At 40.4% G+C, this 26,067-nt stretch overlaps 2 protein-coding genes across 9 annotated transcripts; one reads left to right on the forward strand and one right to left on the reverse strand.

Moving 5' to 3' along the window:
* Positions 1 to 342: 342 nt before the first annotated feature.
* Positions 343 to 9,916, reverse strand: LOC142044576 (uncharacterized). 2 transcript variants are annotated; one of them, XM_075057182.1, is made up of 6 exons: positions 9,874 to 9,916; positions 8,449 to 8,611; positions 5,776 to 7,704; positions 4,652 to 4,777; positions 2,499 to 2,621; positions 343 to 1,284 (listed from the first exon to the last, which is right to left on the reverse strand). In XM_075057182.1, exons 2-6 carry the CDS (start codon positions 8,594 to 8,596, stop codon positions 1,247 to 1,249), a joined length of 2,364 nt encoding a protein of 787 aa, XP_074913283.1. In that variant the 5' UTR covers positions 8,597 to 8,611; positions 9,874 to 9,916; the 3' UTR covers positions 343 to 1,246. The 2 variants fall into 2 exon arrangements, with proteins under 2 accessions (XP_074913283.1, XP_074913274.1); XM_075057173.1 differs by having other exon boundaries at positions 9,594 to 9,881.
* KBTBD2 (kelch repeat and BTB domain containing 2) lies at positions 3,177 to 25,535 on the forward strand. Of its 7 annotated transcripts, none has more exons than XM_075057221.1 (5): positions 3,177 to 3,381; positions 10,424 to 10,520; positions 18,759 to 19,285; positions 22,189 to 22,354; positions 22,794 to 25,535. In XM_075057221.1, exons 3-5 carry the CDS (start codon positions 19,116 to 19,118, stop codon positions 24,327 to 24,329), a joined length of 1,872 nt encoding a protein of 623 aa, XP_074913322.1. In that variant the 5' UTR covers positions 3,177 to 3,381; positions 10,424 to 10,520; positions 18,759 to 19,115; the 3' UTR covers positions 24,330 to 25,535. The 7 variants fall into 7 exon arrangements, with proteins under 7 accessions (XP_074913322.1, XP_074913330.1, XP_074913313.1 ...); XM_075057194.1 differs by lacking the exons at positions 3,177 to 3,381; positions 10,424 to 10,520 and adding exons at positions 12,218 to 12,559; positions 16,562 to 16,627; XM_075057229.1 differs by lacking the exons at positions 3,177 to 3,381; positions 10,424 to 10,520 and adding an exon at positions 11,456 to 11,566.
* Positions 25,536 to 26,067: the final 532 nt, after the last annotated feature.

Here is a 26,067-nt window from a genome sequence, read left to right on the forward strand (position 1 = left end):
CAGCTTGGGGTAAAGGCTATAATTACAGTAGCTCTTTAACAAGTAAGCAAGTGCTATTAAAAATAATAGATAGGGATCACCTGGGTAGGGAAACCTCAATACTCCTCACTGAGGGAAAACAGCATAACCTCAGTTACAGGTCAGACTAGTAATAGGTAGGCACAAAACTTGAATGCACTCACAGGAAATACTACTTTTATCTGTGTAGGTTAGTCTAGGGCACAGACAGAATAAGAACACTGGGAGAAGAGGCAGAAGACAAGTCCTGTCCATTGCCCCCCACCTTTTATTAAAGAAAAACTTCTTTTAGTTTCCCTGCCTTTTTCACTCACACTACCACTTTATTTGGGAATCATCCAAGAACAGCAGTATCATGTTTTTTCTTCTCACATGGTGATACTTGAAAAAGATCACACATTTTTGAGCTATCCACCTCATCTAGATCAGCCTATTTCCATTATTCATAAGATAGGTCAGCAGAGACCTAGCTTTATCATCCTAGTTCTATAAAGAGACTTTCCTGCAGTGAGTTGCCAAGGACAGTATCAACTGTAGTAGAAGTTATCAGTAAGAAGTCAGGGAACAGGGCACACCACTGTTGTAAAAACTTCTGTTTCACCTTCAAAGTCCATCTCTCCAGCTCAGGGTCTCCACAGAAAAAGAAGGGGAGGAGGGGGGAGCATCTCATCAACGCAGTGCTTTGGTTTTAGTCCTCAATCATGCATTTGAAGAGACTAAGATCTGAGGAACTGCCTTGAAACTTCAAGTCAGCACTTGACTTTATACAGCTTTAACTATATTCCTCTACACTGACAAAAACAAATCTAGCCAAAAATCCAGCTGATGGAAGAAAATCTTGTACTTATGTCCACATCATATAGACAAACTATGATGTGAGATGACATTGACAGGCTTCACAATCCTGCAGAGCTTAAGAACAGGGCAACAGTAAATGGTACGCTATAATAGTATTGATGCAGATACATCCCTGTCATAAGCTTTTTTGCTTCCATGTATAGATGGAATACAAGAAGTCTCAAAGTGCAGTTCTATTAAATTTATTATTTAAATAGTGGACATGCAAGTTGTAAAAAGGTGACTTCAGTGTTGTCCTCAGTCTTTACAGTGCTACTTCTTACCCTTTAAGAGTGCACAGCACAAAGTATACAAGAGAATAATAATTGAGTTTTGAATTTATGCAAACCTCTGATACAATTTTTTTTCCCTCCTGCCCCAATATTTGCAGTTATCTCTTCTTATGGAGGAACTTTCTTGTTCCATGTCCTAAAGAAAAAAAAAGAAAAAAAAAGGAAAAAGATTAAGGTATGCATTCTCCCTCCAAATAATATATGTCAATTTGCTTCTAAAGACCGACTGGACACCAGTGATTGCCTTTTTCTATTGCAGGAGACGACACTGATGGTTGATACTAGAACTATGTATTCAACTTCCCAGCAAGGATAAACTCTGCAGGAATGGTGTTGGACTTCAGAATATCCCAGTATAAGAGATAGATAAGAGTTCCATATGAAACTCATAGCATATTTTCAGTGTGCTCTTGTAACTACATTGTTGAACACATCCAAGAAACACCATTTCTGGGGCAAATAAAAGTAGTATTTTGGGATTATGCAAGCTTCCTGGATGGTTTTACTAAAAAGGATCAGCAATTAAAGGTTTAACACTGATGTTCAAATAATCTGAGTTCAGGACTGATGTCAGTTTTGCTGCAGTTTAAGTTTTTGTTTCCAACCTTGCAAATACATGGAAGTGTAATCCTCTGTTTAATATATGAGAAAGAGACAGTCTTTAACTCATGTATTTCCTGACTGAATATTCAAGTTTGCTTAACTATGCCAGCTTGTTCTTTTCCAGAAGGAACTCTGATCTTTTAGGTAGCTTCTTGTATGTAATGACCCTTTTCAACTTATAACCTTTTCAGACTCTCCCACAAAAGCATATTTGTTATTCAACCTGCTTAATTTTTTTTTTTCCTTCCATTGTTTTTCCCATCTTCCTCCAAAGTAGCAAGAAGTCCCTACTCCATAAAGTTGAAGTTCTTAAGAATTATCTATATGCATTGGTGGTGTATCAAGTTACAGTATTTTGGCTGAGACAGACCTGTAGGTTAAAGAAAAGGATATACTGCAAAGTGACACAGGACTTAACATATAAAAAAGTTAGTAGAACAGTTTGAAGATCAACTAGACTAAAATAGCAGGGTTTGGTGTGTTGTTCCCGCCCCACACCCCTTCCCTTAAATAAAGAGAAGGAACTTAACCTGGTCAAAGCTACAACAGTATTCATAGCAAGGTGAGTAAGTGTTCAAAGTTTAGCTTGCTTTTTTTCCTCATCTTATCTGCATACATAGCATTTGCTATAATTTCACAAGCTATCCAATATCCTTGCAGTTCAAACCAAGAACCATTAGTTCCCAAGACAGTAATGGAAAAAATGCTTATAACAGTCATTTTTGTAGCTTGTAACTGTATACCAACCTTTGTGTACACTGCTTTTGAGCATCTCCCATGCTGCTTCTTCTGCCTCACATCTTGTGTCTCTGCGTTTTGAAGGTGGCTTGCCTATTCTTTTCTTCTTTGGTTTAACCAAAGGTGGGCACCCTAAATAGCAAGATACAACTGGTGTTATTTCTGCAAAGCATAGTCTTAAAGGAAATTTAGGCTTGACTTTCCCCAACTGGTATGTAGTGTTCCTCTTTCTCCCTTCTCTCTATGTGCCCATTTTAGTGGCAGATAAAACTGACACTACATATGTCAAGCAATAGTCTTATATGTCTACAGTATTTAATCACTGTTTAACCATAATTCTGGATGCCTTTTATTTTGGGTCATAACTTGGATAGGTGTAAATGTGGCAAAAAACCCAGTGAGAGTTGGGTAATTCTGCTCTAGTTCACTTTTCAAGTGTTCGAGACTAGTTGATAGCTGTCCAAGTGACCCAACTCACCCATTGTCTTTAAAAAACTCAATTCTTCAGACCTGTTAAGTTGTGCACCACAGGTACACAGTTCAAGAAATCAAATTTAGCATCAATATTACTGCTAAAGCAACGTATCTCATTTAGCCAAACCCCCTTACTTGCAGGGCACTTAAGATTAATTTGAAGAAACGCGTCCTAAGGTATTACAACCTTTTTAAAATGTTGCTTTTTACTAGCACTTCTGAGGCATCCATTGGCATGAACAGCATTCAGAAGAAACTGATTCCTGCTTCCTAATACTGAATGTGACAGCTTCTGCAAACTACATAGGCTGGAAAAAGGAGGAAGAGAAAGCAGAGAGCAACACAAAGGCCAAACATCCTCAGTATGCTGCACCATCTATGACTTGAAAAGGGAGAGGGGACATGCTAGAAGTTAAAGGTAACAATATTTTAGAACTATTTTACTGTTTTTATGAATTGCTGTAAGGAGCTAAGAACAGTGCTGCTGAAGTAAAATGTTTTCAACTTTCATAGAGCAGGCTAGTATAAAAAAACCCACAACAATTTGAAGAAGTCTGTGGATAGGAAGGATAGAAAGCTTCCAATGCAGGAGACAAATCCCAAACCCCAACATACTCAAGCAGGAAAGCAATGCAGAGAGAGAACTCTAAGGAATACACTGTAAAGAATAGTCTGCTGGGCTGTTGATACAGGAAACCTGATGTGTATTATCACTGAACTGAAGAGAGGCAAGTCATCAGTCTGTTTGGAAAATAACTTCACACTCCATTATTTGATAGAGCAATACTGTGATACTTGAAAGCCTGTGACCCAGGAGAGTATTAATGCTCGGACTACAGCAAATTCTACAGTTGTTCCAACAGCACTTACACCAAGAAACACCCTTGAAGAACATCTAGAAAGAGAGCTGAACTCCAAGCAGCCATTAATAGTAAAAAACAAACAAAAAACCCAAAAAAACACACACCCCCAAACCCACCTCCCCAAAAAAACAACAACAAAAAAACACGCCAAAACCCCACAAAACCACAAACAAAAAAAACCACAAACAAACCAACCCAAAAAACCCACAAAACCATTCTGCTTTGGGAGGAAAGAAAAAGATACTGGAAACTATCTAACCTTTTACCTTGTTAGAATTAACTTTGAATTGTTCATCTTTTCCTTAACCACATCAAGATGATTTGCACTCAGACATCCTTGAGCAGTAGGGGGACAAATGTGGGTCCATGCTAGTTTCTCTGAACATTGGCCTATATAGCTATCACACAAATTCCTATATAGGAACATATGTTCTACTCATCAAGATTACGAACTACCACTGTGTATGCACTCCAGAGAAGCATTATCCAGGTGAAGAATTAATACTACAGTTTATGGCAGTAGCAACTTTGCAAAAATAAAGGCTTTGCTTGGCCACATTAAAGCATTTGTTGCTTTGATTTCCCATGGTATCTTTAAAAAAAAAAGGTAGCTATAATGCATCTTTATTCACATGTTTGAGTTTGAGAAGGATGTAAATATACCCTGAGATGTACTGACTGACAGGCATTTCATCAATATCAGAACAATGATAATTAGTTTTATTATCTTCAAATCTTATCCCAATATCATAAGCTTGTTGTTTTGTATCATATCCTTTTGAATATTCCTTAAGAACAGAAACACACTGAGGAAGTAATTTGTACCTTGGTCTTTGCTCTTGGCTGGGGATGAGAGACTACCATGTATTTGGCTGTTAAGTTTGGGTTTAGCACCACTTCTAATCCAATACTCTTCAGGTGGTATCCTCATGTTCTCCCTTAACAGCCTTCCTAGTAAAAAAAAAAAAAGTTGATTTAAGATTAGTATTTAGTTTTGCTAATGTTAATATACTGTTTGATCCACAAGTCAGAGTGCAAAGCTAACTACTGAATCTAATTGTAAGAGTCTATTAAAATAAAAACATAGTTTTCTGGAGACCACAGTTGACAATAATTACAAGCTACTTAAGTCTACAGATTTTGAACAAAGAAAATAAACTTTAAGAACACTAAGCCTATTATTAGATCACCCTGGTTTAGATGCCTTTCACAATACAAGACTGTACTAAACAGCAGCCACTTACTGAAGTACCCACGTAACCAGTTATGACCCCTGGCTGATAACTCTGCTTAGTCTCAGTTCAGATGAATCCAGTTTCTACCAATATCTACCTTTGAGTAAATAAATTGTTCTTTTCCAGATCAAATTTAGTATAGTTTCACACTGATTTTATGAAAATACAGCAAACCTTCTGTTGCTAACAGTAACAGAACAGCAGCTACAATAAAAAAAAATTAATGGTTTGACACCTCTTCTGCAGAGAAGTTACACAGGGTATGGCTGCCAGATTATAATGAACTTAACCTTGTTTAAACCACCTGACATGGATCTGTGATGAAAGAGTCAGAATGTTTGTATAAATTTAATATCTTGGAAACTCAGCATTTATCAAACCATGGTAAATGTGTAGTTTAAATAACCTTCAGCTTTTCAAATGAAAAAATTGCCACTAATGTCAGAAAGTTAAGTATATCAAACTCAAAGGAGAGTTCCTGCAAAATTCTCTGCTGGTTGTGAAGATGCAGAATCCTCATGCAATAGGTAAAAAATTGCAGTGAACCCCTTTTGCCTCAAAAAAAATATTCTGCAGTATTTCTGGCTCTAAGCCATACCTGAAGCTACAACATTCTCCCATCTGCCCACTGGTTCAAACTACAATTTGCAACTGCAATTAGGTGTTCTTTGTGTGTGCTATTGAACAGCACTTTGTCCTTGGCAATTAGCTTACCTCCCAAGAATTTCCGTAGCATTCGCTGCTGTTCAGGTCCTTCTCTTCTTGCTGTAGGCCTCTTTCTTCCAGAATACCCATAGTCACTGTACACAACTTCATCTTGCTCTTTATCCTTTGGCTTGTAAACTACACCAATGTTTTCACCAAGCCCACTCCTAGTTTTTATTTTCTCTTGAGCAGGCCAGCTAATTAATTGAGCCGGTATAGCATTTTTAGGTGGCTTCCAAAGCACCCTCTGGCCAACTTGGTAGAAACGTCCTTTACTAGGTGTCAAGAATCCATATGGAGTGGCTTCTTGAAAGAAATATTCAATTTCATCCATGTCATCCTCCTCCTCTCCATCGTCATCCTCCTCCTCTTCTCCCCTCACAGAGTATTCTTCGGAGTCTTCAACTTCTGACAAACTCTTAGTTGCTTTTTTGACAGAATTGATTTTTTTCTGACTAGAAGATCTAGGAAGGCCTACCAGCTTTCTATCTTTACTGTAAGCCTCTTTAATCTTCATGGTTGAAGAGGTTTTGACATCTTGGTCATTCAAGCTGTTCGTCTGCTCCATTCCTACCACTGCATCTTCATTAAGGGACCCGCCACTTTTAATTTTCTCTTTCTCTAAGCCCTCTGTACTTTTCTGGAAAGTGTACATGCTTTTCTGAAGCACATAGTCAGGGACAAAATAAGACACTGGGGCATTATCAATTGATGAGCCTTCCTCTCTGGAGGACATGTCATCAGAAGAAAGACTGAGTACACTTTGACGTTTTCTTTGTGGCAAACAAACATCGTAGTTGTAGTTTGTGTCCATATGGTCCAAATAAGCCAGCCAACTGTTAGAGGGAACATACTTCTCAACTGATTCATCACACCAAATACTTTTATCTGTTTGGCTTTCATTGGTTGTGCTGTGGCTTAGATTCAGGTTTTTCTGCTGAAAATTCAAGTCACTCATTACCTCCATACTAGATGGAAGTAGTCCTGCTTGTTGAATAAAGCTGGGCTCTTCCTGAGAAGTTTTTGAGCCTGTAGATTTTTTAGAGCTAGATTTCTTAGCTACTACCACATCCTGTCTTACCACTGGTTGATCTATGCTAACAGATCTTGCCAGCTCTGTGATTTGCACTGCCATGGTTTCACCTGGGGGGGATTTTGCCCATTGACTTGTATTCATCTGCTTTTCTGCATCCAGCTTCACTTCATTATTTTGGACCTCTTTTTCTGGCACAGTTTCAACACCCTGTTTTGAGGGGAGAACAGCTTTTCTTTCATCTAAGGAAGCTCCTGGCACTGTTTTCTCCCCTTCTTGAGGGCTATATATCATTCCTTCACATGAGCTAACAGAAAATAAGTCACGCTGCACTATATTCTCTGGGACTGGTTTACCACTTGCCACATCATACAAAGGGATAGTTTCTTTAAAGGACTTCCACAGTTGAATAGCTGGAGAGCCATTTCCATATTCTATCCTCACTTCTTCCTTCTCAAATGCATAGCTTCCAGTAGGAAGACTTCTATACTGTGCAGAGCTGGAAGGGCTCCTGTTATGAAACTCCCTATCTACCACAATGGAAGATCCAGATGAATCTTGTTTCTCTGAAGTACTTTCAGTCTCTGTACCTATACCAGAAGAAACACAGGCTGTATTTCCTGCATCACAACCTTTCGTTTCTGTATGGATATCTTGGTGGGTTTTTTGCTTGTTTTCAGGCTGTCTAGGATCAGTCTGTGTTTCCTTTGTCTCCATTTTTTTCCCAGGGGTACTATAGTGTCTAAATCTTGTTGCATGATAAAACATAGGGGAAGGTGAGGGAGCATTAAAATAAGGCCTTCTGTTAATTCTTGCATGCATTGGATGCTGCGGAACCAAAAATCCAGGGTACTCATGGAACGCAAGAGAATAAAATGGAAAATATGGATTTCCACTTCGGAAACCTAGACATTGGGGATTGAAAAAAAAAAAAAAAGACAAATATATCTTCTTTCTGAAGTCATTATGATTAATACCTGCTTACATTCACAGGGACAGCTACAAGATCAGACACATAGGCAAGTAAAACACTCCACCTGTCAATGCTTGGAAGCAAATCTGGTACAGAAATCCAGAGAGAGTTCTTTGTTACGGAACAGCTTATCTGGACAGCTACACTTTAACCAGAGGTTGATTTTATTCCTTGGAACATATACTAATTAGCTTTCCATATTTTTTCTATTATTTTATGGACTATGCTATAGAATTGTCTTTGAAAAAGACAGTTCCAGATAGAAGTTAACATAGGTATGCTATTTACAAGATACATTTAACAATATTGTTTCTGTGTGGATTTTTAAGTTTATATTTACCCATACCTATAATGTGTGCATGCATGTATGGAACTCATATAAACATGCATATTAATTGTTAGGCATATTCTAAAGCTCTGTATCTGTAGGATAATGATTACTTAATATTTTGCTTAGTTTCCATTCTCCAGAAACAGATGCTTTCCAGCACGCAAGCTATGCATTTAACTAATATTTCAGAAATCAGATCTTTGATAACCAAAACATTACATTAATGTGTTTGGGAGCTACCTTAAGCTCCCAAGAAGCTTGTTAACACAGATACACATTTGTTTCCTCCACTCTAGCAGTAATTTACTAAGCAAAGCTACCACAGATAGCTCTTATTTACCTTACCTGGAGCAGGTACACAGTACGGACTATATGCATGACTGAGGTACCATGGATTTGGAAAAGGCTGTTGTGTGGCTGGCTGTGCATAAAAAAAGGGTCTTGTGTGGTTTGTGGAATATGCTCCACTTTCTGAAGTTGAGGCAGTATTCATCTTTTTTTTTAATCACTGAAAGAGATAAATGATAAAGATTAACCACTTTAAAAACTGTGTGATCTAATGATTTTTATGCTCTGTCAGAATTCAGCAGACATTCCTCTCCCAGCCCAATGAAACCAGATCTTTCCAGAAAAAAACTACTGTCTTCCAAACAGAAAGTAGAAAACTGACATTACTATCAAGGTCAAAGATTTTAGTTCTCCTTTGCTAAGCAAGCTTTTGTATGCAGCTTTCAATATTAGTGCTTTAAGCCAACCTTATAACACATTTTAAAGCCACAGGACAGTAACTTTAATGTAGTCTTATATATGCACATCCACATAAGTAGTACTCCAGCCAGTTAAAAAGTAGCCTTCAGTCAAGTAGCCTTAAGCAAGAGGCCTCAAAAAAACCCCAAAACAAACAAACAAAACAACAAAAAAAAACCCAAACCAAAACTACCACCACCCAACCCAAAAACCAAACAACGGAAGGCTTCACGCATCAGAAGTTTGGTGCTTTGTAAAGAAAACACTTCTTAATGCCAACACATATGGTGTATTTGAGATCACAATAAGAGCTCTGTTAATTCAGGATTTGTACTTTATAACATACTTAAGAACAATAACAGCTAACATAAACCAAATATTTCAGTGACACCATGCTTCCTTTACTTAAATAATAGGTAACAAAAAAAAAAGCAAAATCCTTATGCATAATTTCAAGTTCAAAGCCATACAAAATTCACAAGACAGAACTTCCTCCTACACCTACGTATTTCCTCAGTTAACCAATATACTAAGTTCAGCTCATTCCAACCCATGCAAGTGATACAACCCTGTCACACGTAGCTTACAAGCAAGAATAAAAGAAATTGGAGAACACAGAAGATATAGTGACTACACACACACACAAAAAAAACCCCAAAACAAAACAAAAAAAGAGACAGCAGCTCAACTCTTCCCAGAACTTAAGCACTTCAAAGTTACAGATAAAAACTTGAATTCAAGACCTGTTACAAACTAGCACACAGTTCAGCCTAGAGTTTCAGAAAGCTTTCAGAAGCACTGGAGCCCTCTTCAGTTTCCATCTAGAATGGCCTATCCAGCCCTCTCTCTTAGACCAAAGCTCCCAGAATTATTTTGGCCTTTGAGAGAGGAGGGGGGGATGGGGACGGACGGACCCAAACAAGCAAAAAGGAAGCCCTACAAAAACTAAGCTATTCCTGCCCCATTAGAGCCCCTCAAAACAGGTCCATACTGCTGCTGCTTACAGCCCAGCAAGAAACTAACCAAGTCCTCAGCTCATCCTCTTTATGGCAGGCAGCTGCTACTTGTCCACTCCCCCTTCCACCTGAGGCTCATTTATCAACCGGTGGGAGGGACAATCAAAACATGAAGATAGGAATAGTGGTAAAAGCCTTCAGCTGGCGTACAGAAAGCTAGCAGTCTCATATTGCAGACATTTAAGCTGCATGCCTAAGTGAATCCAGTATTTCCCTTCTGTAATGCTGGAACTTGCATTTAAAACAAACAAAACAAAGGCGACTGTTACCAATCTTCTGCTTAAAACTACTGTTAAAGATGCGTTTTGTAGGAAAAAAACCCCACCAGACAATGCAAGGCAAAGTTTACATTTGTTTTGAAAGTTTACCAGTTGTTCAGTACTGAATAAATGGAGCAATGCTCATCCATCCTAACAGGGCTGAGCAGACTGACAGATGTGATGTTCTTTCCATGTGAACAAGGGAAGTGCTTATTCCAGTACAGTGTACTCTACCAAGCATAACAGAAATTTATGAAGTGTGAGGTTGTAATTTGACTCTGCCCTGGGTCTTTACAGGAGATGGGCATCTGAGCGGCCACTTGGGAACTTCATGTGTCTGAATGACAGAGCACCGGTATTGGGAGAGATGGTGAGAGAAGGAAGCACAACAAATGTGAGCAAACTAAAGAGGTGTGGATGCTTAGAGACCATTTACATTTCTAGGTTGGGAAATTCCTGTAATTTCTGGTTTGTTTTTTTTTTCTATAATGTTCAGGTTAAACTTGTCCTTTGCACTAAGGCACAAACTACAAAATGCCTGGGAAGCATTACTGATCTCATTCCTTGCAGACCTCCCCAGTCAAAGCTTGTCCTTTCCATTGAGGGCAGCTCTTGCACTTTGTGTGCAGGTCTCTCATGTGCCTGGTCCGGGATGCTTTGAATCCCCAACTCCTACATTCGTCAGATCAAGTCTTCACCTTTTTAAATTCCTAGCCTTTCTCTTGGTGGATGGACCCAAAGGGAAATAAAAAAGAAAACAAAAAAAACCCGACTCCCTAGCTTTTAAAAAGTTGCCTGTCTACAGGATTTTCCCTTCCCTTGGGCCAGACTTCGGCCTTCTGCCTCCTCACATCTCCCTCGCCCCTGTCGCTTGGCGGGCTCAAGGCCACCACGAGCCCCAGGCGGCGTTTCCTCAAGGGGCAGGCAAACCTCGCCTCTGAGGCTCCCGCATTTGACCAAAGGACGTTTCAGCTGCACGGTGCCTCAGCCGGCAGGAGGGCCCTTGAGAAAAACTGAAAAGGAGGCGCCGGGAAGCAGAGGGACACGGCTGGACCGGGCCGCGCCTCGGCCCTTCCCCGCGCAGCCCACGGGCTGCAGCGAGCCGCTCCTCCTGGCAGAGGGCGCTGCCTCCGCCCGCACGCCCGCACGCCCGCCCGCCCACTCCTCTCGGGGTCCCGCACCCGCCCTGCGCCGTGAGGCGGGCCAGCGCGGCCGCCGCTCCCTCTCGGCGCGGGCGCTGGCGTAGGCAGAAGCTGGAGGGGGGAGGAACAGGAAATGGGCCTGGCTTCTCCCCGCTCTGAGCATGCGCAGGACAGGCGGGCAGGGGCGGCGGTGCGCGGCGCCTCGTAACGGCCGCCGGGCGGCGGCGGTGCTGTGGGGGATGAGGAGGTGGAGGGCAGCGCGCCTGCGCGCCTAGTGGCTGCCGCCTCCGCAGCCCGGGTGAGACCGGATCCTTCTCCTCCTCCTCCTTCTCCTCCTTCTTCTTCTCCCCCCCCCCCCCCCCCGCTTCCCTTGGCTGGCCCCTCGCCCCCGGCCGCCTGCGGTCGGGACGCTGAGGCAGAAGAGGAAAAAGCGGCGGTCGGAGGTTTGTGCGGGGAGGGATGGCGGCGGCGGCTCTCCTCCCGCCGTAGCGGCCGCCGCGTCGTCTGGCGCGGCCGTCGGGCCGTTTCCTGTCTCCTCGCCGCCGGTGGCCTGCGGGGCCACAGCGGGGGTAGGCCGCCGTTTCGCCGCGAGGGGGGGCCTCGGCCCCCGCGGCGGGGAGGCCCGCGTGGGGCTCTGCCGCAGCCTGCCGCTCCCCACCCCCCCCCCAGCCTGGGCGCGGCTCCCGCCCGCCCCCTCCGCGACCTGCGACCGCTCCCGCCCGGCAGCTGCGGCCCCGGGCCCGCTGGGCGCCGGCGGAGACCCGCGGCGGAGGCACCCAGAGGAAGAAGGCGAGGTGGCGGCCGCGGCCGGCTCCGGGCGCGGCGGAGCTCGGGAGGAGGAGGGAGGAGAGGAGATGGGGACGCGCGGCGGGCTGTCAGCTGTGCGGCCGGCGGGGCCGTCCCTGAGCCCCCGAGCGCGCCGGTACTGGCGGAGCAGGAAGGTGCCCCCTTCCTTAGGGCTGGCGGGGGGGGGGCTTCCTGGGGAAGCAGGAAAGGAATTAAAGCAACGGAGGGACGGGACGGCGCACCCGGCTGTCAGGAAGAGGAAAAAAATGTGTTCCCTCTCTAGTACCGTGTCGCTGCGTACCGCGAGCGGGGGGGGACTGTAAACTCAGGCCTGTCGTGGGGTGGGCAGTAGAGCTTCCAGCGTTCAGGGCTCCTCTTTAGCTTAGCAGGTTGGGACGCTTGCAACTCCCGTGGGTTTTTTTAGAGACGCTTCAAAGGACAGACACGATGAAGTCGTCTAGGACAACAGCACGGTGGTGGCATTGGCGTTCCGTGTATTGTCTAGGTCTGTGCGTATACGTACTACTACTACCTACAGCGACCGGGGGTGGGCTTCAGTGTTTGTGGGGATTTGAAGAGTCAGATTTCTTAGTGAACTCTTATAGACTAAGTATATGCATAGTATAGCTTTGAAGTTAGCCATTTGTGTGCCTAAGATTTTTCCAGTATTTATTATTGTTTCTGTTATGAGTGGGATAGATAGCTGGTTTTGAATAACTTTAATTATGATTTAGAAATGGATTTGCAGTGTAGTTAGCATCTGCGTTTTTAGAGGATTCCTTGCAAAGCCACAGCTTGCCTTTCTACATTACTTTGTGATCAGAGTGGGCCTGAAAGGCTGTGTGCTGTTGTGAGCTCACCTAGAGCTGTATTTACATGAATTTTGTTGAGGTGATGTATTTAGGAGATCATTGAAATACATGATCAAATTAGTTCAGTTTCCCATAAATGTACCAGGAGAAATAAGTAATTTTTAATATTTAATATACTTTGATATGTAAATTGTGGTCTCATGATCTGGGTGTAGGTGTCACACCTCTTCCCTAATTATTTTTGTGTGTGGAGTAAAAGGGTCCTGTTATACTCAGTGCTGTGTAACTAGCATCTTGCAGGAACAGACCAAAGTAGAAGAAAGGATGTTGCTGCTTATTTAGTATTTTTGGCGGTGGTTGTTGGGTTGGGGTTTTTTTTTTTTCCGAGGCAGGCTTTTTTGTTTTGGTCATGTGATTATGAAACAGACCAGAATTGTTGCAAACCCTAAAATTTGTCTTCCTTAATCTAGTGGCTGTTGCATTTTGAGAACAAATTTTATATGCATGAATAAGATAACCATTATAAGACTCTTAACCTTTCAGGAACTAACTTATGGTTAGTTAAGCTGCATTAATTATTAATCTGATTTCTTAATGTAGAAATGCTTGCATTTATATTTGAACATCATCATATCTCATAGAGAATATTTAAGGGAGCGATGTATACATGTGAACTGGAATTTAAGCTCTTAAATAAAACAGACTAGCTTCACTAACATACCAGAGTTCAGAGAAAAAAAGCCACTTTTCTATACATACATGATATATGGCTGGATCTTACTGGAGACATCCATGGCTCACCCCCCCCCCCCCCCCCCCCCCTTAATTTTCCAAAACAGGTCAAGTCTTTCCACAAAACAGAAACGCCCTTGGGGATGGAAACTACCTGTGTTCAGCGTAGAAGGCCAGTTGCCAAGTTGTTGGTTTATCTTGTGCTAGTTTTATTTCTGAGCAGGTATTTCCTTTAGTGTATAACTTCCTTTAGGAGCAGAAAAACAGGAAAGAAACTGGTAATGAGGAGCGTGTTGTGACCAAACATGTTGTTAGCATGGAGTCTGACACTTCTAGTCTCTAGCTTCTGCATAGTTTCAGAAAGCTCACCTACCTCAGAGTTCTAACTCTCCTTCCAAGCATAATATATATGGAAAATAGCAGTAGTTTCCAAGTGAATAGTAATTCTCAAAATAACAACAGTGTAGGAATAAATCGATCCTTGTTTTTTGTGTAATTTCATGTTGTTGCCTTATTAGATGTGGATGTGCTTGGGTTTCTGGACTGCAGTGCTATCAAAGACACCTTTGATGGCTTTAGAAGAGAGGGAAACTTCCAAGTCTGGAACTGCTTAATCAATTACCTATTTCTTTTTCGTTGCCAAGGATGCAAATTTCATACATTACTCAAGAATCTAGAGCTTCCAACTCCTGTTTCTTCTTTCCTGTCTTTGAGATCTGTTGGCTAGGTGTATTTATTTACATAATTGATTTTAATCGTTTTTAGTGCTTGTATTCCCCCTTGCTATTAGTTGGCATAATAGTTTTGAAACATGTTGATTTGTAACTTGGCATATCCTTAATAGTAACTAAGTATTAAAGTGCCTGAGCTTGGTACTTTCATTGCTAGCTGGGAGGATTGCTATCTCTACACACATGAATTCTTGTATAGTTTGGTTTATGGTTGTTCAGTTCTTAATTCTGACATTTTATTATGTTAAAAATAGTGGATGACTCACTACTTCAGACATGTTTTTGCTTGTGATTTGTATGAAGCTACCGCTGCATGGAAATAGGAATTTGATTATAAGTGCACAGAAGTAGTATTTAAAGCTTTTTTTTTAATTAGTTAAAGCTAGATTAAGTAAATTAAATGTCCAGGGAAATAAGTTTTGGTGTTTTTTTTCTTTTTTTCTTTCAAACATACAGGTTTATTGAAGTGTGAATTGTAGTTAGTGAAGTTAGAATTCAAGAGATATTTAGATGCCTAAAGATGCAGATAGGAACCTGTGACTCTTTCATACATTTTAAGTGTTTTCCAGAATTCTGTTGAAAGTTAGGCATTTAATCTGGCAGACTTCTTAATGGGATTTTTCAGAAGAACTTATTTCTTCTCCTAGTATCAAAATATCTAAAAAAGAAAAAAAAAAAAGCATGTCTATATATCTGTTTTGCCTTTCTTATAAGTTGGAAAAAATCAAGCAAATCTTGTTTTGAATTAGTCCAGTTGAAGAGTATATATCTATATATCTTACACCTTTCCCTACTAATTAAATTGGCAATAGTCAATATACTTATTCCATGTTATATATTGAAGTATAGTGTTAATACTTCCATGTATGTAGTGCAGTATGTATCTCTGTTTATTGATCTTTGCCTGACCTCAGAAGATAAACAGATTCAAGGAAGGCAATTAATAGCCTGTCCCATAACTCATTAACATTTGATGACTAATTTTTGGAATGGTCTCATTCAGATTTGATGTTAAAATCACCTCATCAAAATTACTTAAGCTGAAAGGAATAATAAGTACTTAAAACCAAACCCTCTTACCAACCTGTTACTTAATGCTGCTCTCCAGCTTGATAGGGAGTTACTTTGGATCACCCAGTAGTAATTTGGTTTAGTTTGCAATCCAGTACTGCTGTGGCCTTCCAGCAGCTATACCAGTCCTGTTTTAGACAGCTGACTTCCCAGAAGTTACCCAGAACAAAATGGTCATTTCAGTGACTTTGTTGAAGAGGAGAGTCTTATTCATAGAACTTGCATTCAAGGATTATTTTTATTCTATCAGAATTTCAGTTCAGGATATTAAGCTAACTTCAGCCATAGATCTTTTAATCCATAAGTCAGAAATGTTCATCGCTGTGTAGTTATGAGAACTACAGGAGACTTGTGCATCTGTAAACATCTTCTCAAGTTCATAGTTTTTCAGTTATCTGAGATCTAAGAGCTGTATGCCAACCAAGCACAGTGCAGTGAGAGAGGTTAGGTTCGGACTGGGGAGAACTGAGCCTCTTACAGTTCTCCTTTGGCAAGTATGTGGCTTTGGATAAGCTGATTCTTACTTTGGTGCCTCAGTTTTTCAGCCTTTAAAGTGAGGAGAATATCTCCTTCAAAATTGTCTTGAACTCTTCAGAGAGGTGCAAGAGAGGTAGGTAGTATTGGAGGACTTTCAAGGCACAAAATGATGTTCCTACACCACTTATCCTAATGTTTTGAACAGATTTGCTTCTCTTGGGGAAGTGACAGTATAAATGATGGTAATTTTGGACCAGAAATTCAGAGATCCTTGATATATCTATTGTTCTCCTGAGGAGTATTTAGTATGGTTCCATTACAAGGGAATGGGATGCGACTCCTGACTTTGTGACAGATACAAAATTTTGTTCTTTAGCAAATGGTTATCACTGGCAGCAAAACACAGTATGGATGTGGAAAACAGGAATCATGTATGTAGCATGCTCCTACCGTGTGCGCCTCTCTGGAGCGCATCATGGAAATGAGATGGTTTCAGATCAGCTGTAAACCAAGGACTCCAGCTTTGTAAATTTACAGTTCAAAGGTGGTTCACATCACATAAATGTTCTGCAACAAGACTCCTGTCATCTCCTCAATCTTTTCTGCTACTGAAGGTCATACTCAAATGTTCCAGCTATATATAGTAATTAATTTCACAGTTTCAACTTGTCTTCTGTCGAACAGGTCTGCTTTTTCAGTTACTGACTGTCAGCCGCATGCTGCCAAAAATGTCTTTGATCTTACTAGCAGGTACATATCAATTTCTCCATGGCATCCTTGACTGGTTCTGTTACCTAATGTCTAAAACAGTGCATGTTAGTTTTACTCTTTTTTTCCTGTTTCTGAAGATTCATATTCTTTAAAATTACACCAGAATAGGAAGTTACAATATCAATGACTTCTTTTGCTAAAGCTTAGTACTACTGATGCTCTGCCTGGACAGAGCTTAATCCACTGGCTTGTATTGTTCTTGAAACTTTACTCCTAAGCCAGGAAAAACAATGCTGTAGAGAGACCTGGGATACCAGTAAAGCCACGAACTATTTATTTCTGTGGGCCTAACACACTTAGGAAGTCTGCATGTCTCTGTAGCCATTTAAAGTTCAGTGCAAAATCTGCCAATGGATTAGGTTGCATGTTAAGCTGTTATCAGATAACCAGGATAGTGGTCAGTGATGCAGAGATAGGATGCATACTAATTTGGTGAAAAGCAGCTGTGACTTGAAGCAGAAGGTCATTGCTTTAGATGAGCAATATCCTTGTATATCCTTGATATACTTGTCGTTTAGCCGCTTCAGCGGTTAACTGCACCTGAAACTTGAAGGTCTGAAGTCAAGACTTCTGCTATAACAACAGATATTAGCATATAGTAGGCTGTCCTTCTTTCTCCTCCAAATATTAACACCTTTTCTGTTTTTCTTAATTAACTGGCTTCACCTGAAGTAACAGTAAACATTGGGTTTGACTATTTAGACTGTTTTCCAGTTAAACAACTAGTAAAAACTAAGAGCTTGAGATTCCTGTTTGGGTATATTCACTGAAAAGGATCAGTGACACTAAATTAGTAGTAATTAAAGTGGCATTAATTAAGCATATCTGTTTCAAGTGAGTGAATGTTAAAAGACAGCTGTCTTTGAATTGTATTACAGGCAGGGCTCTGTTGAAATAGCAGATCTTTGATATGGCTGGAAGGTATTTCTACAGCCTTCATCTTACACTAATTGTGTATTTTTGTATGGAATTTAAAGTATGTCATTTCAAGTAAGGTATTTCTGCATTCACTGTTCATAATGAACTATAATGATACTGATGTCTTAGACATTAGACAAACAAGTCCCTGGTTATTCCTCGATTTTTGGAATGCGAAAGAACAGTGCAAGGTTAAATAAATCTGGAAGTATTTGATACGTGTGGTACTCTAGTGTCCTTTATGATGATGATTTTGTTGTCACAACTATCCCATTCTTAATTACGTTTCTGTGTCCACATGGTAGATAAAACCTGACCCCGTTTTTAAGAGGAGGAGAAATGTCCAAACAGGAAAACAGACTTTGGGAGCCTGTGGCCATTGCTTTATAACCACTCCCAAGAGTTTTAACCCCTGCCATTCCAGCATCCCTTTGTTCCTATTATCTCCTTATTTTTCTTTTCTCTGGTCTGCAGCAGTCATGCTTACTTGGCTGTATGGAAATGACTCAGAAGGAAAAAAATGGAATGTGAAATGTTAATAGGTGAAGCCCTTCTGCACAGAGAAGATGAATTAAATAAGTATTGGGAATATAGTTTGTTAGGTCTTTTTAATCCTTAGGTCCGGTTCTGCTTGTTCTCTAGTAGAATGCCAAAGGTGAAGTAAACAGGTTGATGATGATGTTGAGAGTTTAGTTGGAAAATGATGGAATGTTGAAGAAACTGCATTTATATTTTGAGTGGCCTGGTATTGATAAGCTTTAAGTAGACAAAAACGCAGAAGCCGAAAAAGTAGCTGTTTAATATGGAAATGAAAAAAATGTGGATATCTTATCAGTGGTTGAAGGAAATGCACAGGCATACTCGGTGGGAAAACTGGGTAATTTTTGGAAGAGGAATAAAGTCTTACTGAACCTCATTTTAACTCTCCAGCCTTAGAAGCTGTGTTGACGAAATAAATTATCTTAATTCATCAGTCTACGTCTTGATGAGAATTAATGTACAAACTCTTCTGCTTTTCCTTTCTCTTTGATACTTCTGTTGTAGAGAAAAAAAATTAAACAAGAGTTTTAGTGCAAGTAGTTAAGTTCTAATTTAGAAAGAAGTTTGTTAGACAATTACTTTTAAGGGGTAACTATGAAAGGTTTTTGAAAAAGTGCTAATGCATAAATTAATTTTATTTTCCTGCTTTCAGTCACTCAAGTGCAGCCACTGATCACGAGATGTTACCACGAAATCTACCTCAGACTTCGCTTTTGTTCATTCATTTGCTGCATCATAGATCTCAACAGGAGCTCTGCAGGCACTCTTGAAAGTCTCTAAACAGATTGTGGCAAGTCAAAGTGTGATGACCTAATAGGAGGTCAAAGTCTGAAACACTGATTCAGCAGTCCAAGATAACACTGCCTTTTTTTTATCAGTATCACTTCTGAAGGCTACAGACCTCCTGCGTTTCTTCCCTGGTTACTTCAGAAGCATTCAACTGACGTTTCTCTGGTGAAAAGATCTTGACTTTTCTCTCTGGTCCTGGAAATATTAATGGAATACAGTCATGTCTACCCAGGACGAGAGGCAGATAAATACAGAGTACGCTGTATCCTTGCTGGAGCAGTTAAAATTCTTTTATGAACAGCAGTTGCTGACTGACATAGTGTTGATTGTTGAGGGCACTGAATTTCCCTGCCATAAGATGGTTCTTGCAACATGCAGCTCGTATTTCAGGTAAGTATTCAAACTAGGATCTGTTAATTCTAGCAAATCTGTGATACCTGTTTTTGAGTGTAATATTACTTAATTGATTAATAATTAATGTGTGGCAGAGAGTTTTAAAGATCAGTGAAGTAAGTAAAAAAACCTGAATATCGTTACTTGCCAACACCAAAAGAGTAAAATAAATTTTCTAGCATCTTGTGACTTACTCTGGATAGGTAGTTGTTTTTACAGTAAATGAAAAAAACCCAAACCAAACCCCACCACACTTGTGATGGTTTGTTTTCTTTAGGGAGTTAATCCAGTCTGAATAATTAGTAGATTTCTTATTCTTCATACTTAATCTTTAAATATTTAATCTTCTTTTATTTCCCAAGGTAGGGTAACAAGGGATTACTGAGATTTGGCTATGGGAGTTCCATTGTCATGTTTATTAGCTGTAGTTTCTTAGCAGAGGTAGGGATTGCTGTGCAAGTTCATGGCTTTTCTGAATCATCAGGTTTTCTCTGCTCAGCAGAGCAGCCAGAAACTCTTTTCTTGCCTGAGAGCCTTGCTGCAGTGCAACAGGGTTTTTTGTGGGTGGGTGTTTTTGTTCACCCCCTGTCCCCAAGATGCTGTTGCAGTTTTTAATTCAGTAGCTCCTGCTTCCCAGGTGTCCTGTTTTTTGTCTTTTGAAAAGTTTTTATTAATAAGGTATGTCGAGTGCTACTACTTTTTGCAGATACCTTCATGGTAAGTCCTAGAAGATGAAGTACCATGAATTTTCTTTAGTGATTAATCATTTTCTGTTGGTAACACAATATAATTAATTTGCCTGTCTGGAAGGAATTTTGAAGCTTGAAACTAGTCTTGGTGACATCCATGCATGTTTCACCTTCCTGATGCATTGTGGAGGGATTATAACTTTTCTTTCCTGTTTAATCAAGGGAAGGTTTGCAAATTCTGTTTTCTTGTTGAGATGGGCTCACTATACAGAACATGTCTAAAACGTTTTCTGTATTTTGTCTGCTTTCTTGTATAGAACTATTCAAGGATTAATTTATTACTTCCACTGAATTTTTTGTTGCTGCTGGTTTTTGTATTAATTTTTTCATCTCAGATGTTGCTAAAAATTGTACCAGACTCAAGTATTGTGTGATCACTAGATAATGATTATTGCTGTTGGCCTTGTGCAGATGACATAGTTCCAACAGTCTGTAAAATAACAGCCACTGGAAATGTAGCCAGATTTAATGTGGGTGGCTAATGATAAAGTTGGAAAGCTGTCACGAGTCCACGCAGTGTGCTGCATTAGAATATGCAGTCAGATCTCTTATTCATATGTGTTTGTTTATTATTTATGGAATGAGGTTTTGGCACTGGTTAAAAGAAGTATCAAGCTTGTGGTTTTGTCGTGTTCTGTTTTTCTTCTCTACTTTGGTTTAGAAAAAGATGCTCAGCTTCCTAAATTTAGCTTTATTATGAAAAATTGATAGCCCTGAAGGAGGCTGTGGGGAGAGAGGGAAGAACAGAAAAGCATCTCTTAGTGTGATCCAGCCATTGTGTATGATTGCAGCCAGCTTACCTTCCATCTTTGTGCTCGAAGACTGTGCTGCAACAGCCCAGTTCCAGTGCAGGCCGCTCAGCAGTGTGTAAGCATGCACTAGAGCCAGATTCTCTAACAGCTACCTCTTCTTCTCTATGAAGAGGAGTCTTTGCTGGCACTTGTACTGTCTTTGTTTACCTTTAAAAAGCTGCATGGCAAGTTGATGCTCACTTGACTAGTCGGTGACCCCTCCTAAAATGCTAGTTGCCCTGAGTTAAGGAGCTTGGAAGACCAAGAGATGGGGATGGGGCAGGAGGGAATGGTGGTGGGGCACTGTCTTTGTATCAGACGCTTCTTGGAATGGCTTTGCTTAGGGAGTGTATCTCCATGTTGCCTTCACCTCTGCAGCTGGAGGCAGGACTGTAGGGTGCACCCACTGTCCATTCTAACTTCTCTCATATGTGGCTTCCTAAAAAGCCCCAAATAAATATAAAGAGCCTTGAGCTGAATTTTCCATACAACCATAAATACCAAACCTGGATTATTATAAAGCTCTTAAAATCAAGTGTCCCCCATTTTAAGAAAAATGACAAATACCTGGTTTACAGTACTAGAATCCAGTTAGTTCTTAACTATGTTGCAATTAAAAAAAAAAACCAACAAACCAGAATGGGCAATAGGTATATAAAGCATTATGGAAACAATAGCCTTTTTTTTAAATTGCATTCTGCTTTTTTCAGGAAGATGTAATGGAAATACTTGCACACACACCCACCCCCCTTTTTTTTTTTTTCCCAGAGCAATCTGATAGTTTTTTGTGTCATTCATTTTTGTCTACAAACTTGGAAGTTTACTGTGTATTATTATGAATGGTATATAAGAAATACTTTGTGGAGTGCCAGTCTTTGCTCCATTTTCCCAGCTAACTTTCTCCTTGTCACAGAGGAGCAGGCTTTTTTATATGACTTAGCTCACTCCATTGCATAAATCTGCTTCTTTTGTTTTAGAAGCTAAAATCTAGCTGCATATGTTTCAACAGTATTTTCTGGAGGCTGTTTCTTCCCTCTTATTATCACCTAACATAGAAGTTTTAAATTTCATCACTAAAACTAAATAATCTTTAGAGTACTCTGCTGATTAACACAAAAGCATTTGCATAAATATAAAATATTTCTACAGAAGGCAGTGATGGTACTTCTTGAATGTTCTGTACAAATGCTCTATCTTAAATACTAGATGGTAGCCTAAGGTAAATACTAAACACCTGTAAACAGGCAACCAAAAAGACTGTTCATCTTTTGGAGTGTAATCACTGAAGATTTACGGGTGACTATTTAAGATTACTGTACTTACTGTTGATCCTTGTCTTGATATGTATGTTCCTCCTCAGAGCCATGTTCATGAGCGGGCTAAGTGAAAGTAAACAAACACATGTACACCTGAGGAATGTGGATGCAGCCACTTTACAAATTATCATAACTTACGCATACACGGGTAACTTGGCAATAAGTGACAGCACAGTAGAACAGCTTTATGAAACTGCCTGCTTCTTACAGGTAGGAATGTTTTATTTTGAGTATGAAATTACTGCTTCTAATCTCTGAACCATTTTTTTCTTTATCCTGTTAAATAGTCTTCTGTTTAGTCATTTCAAAATACTCCTGTTCAGTTTGCTCAGTACAGACAGCAGTTGCTTGCCAGATACATTTCATGTACCCTTCTGTCCTTGCTTTATGGTCCCTGCGGAGGGTGGAAGTAAAACAGTGCACCTCTAACATTTAGCAAATTAGTTTCTCCAGCAGACATAATTCTGTGATGTACTTGATCTGCATGAAGCAGTTGAGGAAGTCACTGCTGTAGTTTTGTGTGTATATAGTATTCCAGGCCTAAACTCTGTTGTTCAACAGTAAATGCAGGTATTTTTACCTGCTGCTGGTACATGAAGAAATAGATGGTATGCAGTAATACTTAGCATGTGTCTTTTTTGCATTACAGGTAGATGATGTGTTACAGCGGTGTAGAGAATACTTAATCAAAAAAATTAATGCAGAAAATTGTGTGCGTCTGTTAAGTTTTGCTGATCTCTTCAGCTGTGAAGAGTTAAAACAGAGTGCTAAAAGAATGGTGGAGCACAAGTTCACAGCTGTGTACCACCAGGAGGCTTTCATGCAACTGTCACACGATCTACTGATAGATATTTTAAGCAGTGACAATTTAAATGTGGAAAAGGAGGAGACAGTTCGTGAAGCTGCCATGTTATGGCTGGAGTACAACACAGAGTCACGATCGCAGTATCTGTCCTCTGTTCTTAGCCAAATCCGAATCGATGCACTTTCAGAAGTAACGCAGAGAGCCTGGTTTCAAGGCTTACCACCTAATGATAAGTCAGTGGTGGTGCAAGGACTGTACAAATCAATGCCCAAGTTTTTCAAGCCCAGACTTGGTATGACGAAAGAGGAGATGATGATATTCATTGAAGCTGCTGCTGAAAACCCTGGTAGTCTTTATTCTTCTGTCTGCTATAGCCCCCAGGCAGAAAAAGTTTACAAACTCTGCAACCCTCCTGCTGACTTGCATAAGGTTGGGATGCTTGTCACTCCTGATAATGACATCTATATAGCAGGTGGGCAAGTTCCTCTGAAAAACACGAAAACCAATCACAGTAAAAGCAGCAAACTCCAGGCTGCCTTCAGAACTGTGAATTGCTTTTACTGGTTTGATGCACAGCAAAACACTTGGTTTCCAAAGACACCAATGCTCTTTGTTCGTATAAAGCCATCCCTGGTCTGCTGTGAAGGCTACATCTATGCAATTGGAGGAGACAGCGTTGGTGGAGAACTCAACAGGAGAACTGTGGAGAGATATGATACTGAGAAAGATGAGTGGACCATGGTAAGTCCGTTGCCTTGCGCATGGCAATGGAGCACAGCAGTAGCAGTTCACAACTGCATTTACGTAATGGCACACAACTTGATGTACTGTTATTTTCCCAGGTCAGATGCTTGGGTAGAAATGGCTATGCGACAAACAAGTAGATGTTTTGCTTCAGCTGCTGCTTTTGGTGATAAAATATTCTATATTGGAGGACTGCATATTGCCAGCAATTCTGGTATAAGGCTCCCAAGCAGTACTGTAGATGGGTCTTCCGTAACAGTGGAAATCTATGACGTGAATAAAAATGAATGGAGAATGGCAGCCAATATCCCTGCCAAGCGGTATTCTGACCCATGCGTTAGAGCTGTTGTCATCTCTAATTCTTTATGTGTCTTTATACGAGAAACCCACATGAACGAGAGGGCGAAGTATGCCACCTATCAATATGACCTGGAACTCGATCGCTGGTTTTTAAGGCAGCATATATCAGAACGTGTGCTGTGGGACTTGGGGAAAGACTTCCGGTGCACGGTAGGAAAGCTGTATCCGTCTTGCCTTGAAGAGTCCCCATGGAAACCTCCAACATATCTCTTCTCACCAGATGGAGCTGATGAATTTGAGCTGGATGGGGAGATGGTTACTTTACCACCTGTATAACTCCCGAATTAGACTGCACAACTGATTTTGTGCTCAGTTATCTTGAAATAAATGGTTGTGAAAGAACAGGTCTGGAAACAGAAGTGTCAAACCTGTCTTTCATGAGTTGTATTTTTATGCCCTACTTAACACTTGCCGCCATTCAGTATGAATCAGTGAAATGAGCAGATAGGCTTCCATAACCTGAAATACTATTATCTGATAATTGAGAAATGTAGATGTATATCATCAGCTTAAGCATCTGACTTGTCTAAAGAATTAATTTCTAGTTCTATGAAGTCTCAGTTCAGGAAAATTAGCTTCAGAAAAAAGTAGTTACTGTTTCTAGGATGATGTCACAACTCTCTTGAAAATATCTTCCAGTTATATTTGAATTACTTCTGGATATTCTACTTAAGTGCTAGTTATATAATTGTCAGTGTGGCCTAATCAAAGGACTGTGCTGCACTTACTTAATACTAACATCCATGTTGGTATAGTAATGCCATTAAAAGAAAAAGAAACAAATCCCATGGATCTACCTGTGGTAGGAAGGGTAGATCTTCCATTGTATGGTAACATGCAGGGCAAAATGACTGCAGGTTCAGTCACATGTATTATTAGGTGCATGTATTCTATTTTCACTAACTTATACCTGTCTATTTAGAATACAGGTCTTCCAAGCAGCTGGTGGTTTACCAGGTGTGGACTTAAGTTGCTGGGCTTGCAATAGGAATTGTCAGCCCTCATAGTGCGGGTCTATGTGGAGCTTTAATCAGTAAATGTCTCCACGGTCTGTATTACAGTAACGTTGGCTCATGTATATTACTTCCTGCTGCTGATGTATTTTTCCATTGTAAAACAAAGTTTTAGTGTGGATTAACCAGGTCTTTATTTTCTGTTAATTTAATAACAAGCATTACTGTAGTGTGATTGTGTATAGATACCCCTTAGCTATCAGGTTTTTTACTTTGGGGGGTGGGGGGAGAAGCAAACTGTTCAGGAATATCCTGTGCTGTGTGCAGGAGAGCAGATGACTAGTGCTGCTCTGGCATTAATCCCAGGAACCACTAGCAGTAGCGGGGCACCGCCAACCTAACATGAACACAGGTGCTTCATGACAAACCTTACTAGCATGTTCAGCTGCATCATGTTCTGGCACTGTATTTTGAATGACATTAATTTATTAAAAAAGACTGAATCCAACTGAGTTTGAGTGTGCTTTCTGGTTGAAGTCTATACAGTTACAACACCCTCCCACCGCAGGCACACTTCTAGAAAGTAGTTTGTTGATGGCAACTGGAAATAGTTAAGCTGTGAAAAGCCTGGAGACAAGTACATTAGCTGACTGTGCTTACTGGTCAGTGAAAGCTGGAAATTAGGTATTCAGGTCAAACTGAGGATTATATAGAACTTGGATCCCCCACTATGATTTTTGTAAATTAGCACTTCTCCAGTCACAGGACAAATTCTGCTCTACCGAGAGTGAAGAACCATGGGCATTAAGGAGGTAATGAGGAATCTTTTCTATATGCTCAGAAGATGGGAAACGTATGTTCAGTCTTTAATAGCAAGAGCAAATTTATTTACTCTATTGTCCAGACTGACCTGGCTTTCCCTTGAGTCTCTCTCTTACTCTAGCAAATACAATTACAGCTTTCACCAAAGATGACACCTATATAGTTTTGTGGCTAGGTCGCAAGTAGATTTACAAAGTTTTGTCACGTACAATTATTAAAGGTTTTGACTGGAAAAGGGA

Source organism: Buteo buteo, chromosome 2 (genome assembly GCF_964188355.1).
Source record: "Buteo buteo chromosome 2, bButBut1.hap1.1, whole genome shotgun sequence".
NCBI classification, from domain to species: domain Eukaryota; kingdom Metazoa; phylum Chordata; class Aves; order Accipitriformes; family Accipitridae; genus Buteo; species Buteo buteo.

Excerpts from the sequence above, each read along its gene's own strand:
- LOC142044576 (XM_075057182.1), bottom strand. The coding sequence starts at position 8,596 with ATGAATACTGCCTCAACTTCAGAAAGTGGAGCATATTCCACAAACCAC. Across the intron at positions 4,778-5,775 it reads GCTACGGAAATTCTTGGGAG|GAAGGCTGTTAAGGGAGAAC; the intron begins GTAAGCTAATTG and ends TTTTTTTACTAG. Across the intron at positions 2,622-4,651 it reads AGCCAAGAGCAAAGACCAAG|GGTGCCCACCTTTGGTTAAA; the intron begins GTACAAATTACT and ends CTTGCTATTTAG.
- KBTBD2 (XM_075057221.1), top strand. The coding sequence starts at position 19,116 with ATGTCTACCCAGGACGAGAGGCAGATAAATACAGAGTACGCTGTATCC. Across the intron at positions 19,286-22,188 it reads ACATGCAGCTCGTATTTCAG|AGCCATGTTCATGAGCGGGC; the intron begins GTAAGTATTCAA and ends GTTCCTCCTCAG. Across the intron at positions 22,355-22,793 it reads AAACTGCCTGCTTCTTACAG|GTAGATGATGTGTTACAGCG; the intron begins GTAGGAATGTTT and ends TTTGCATTACAG.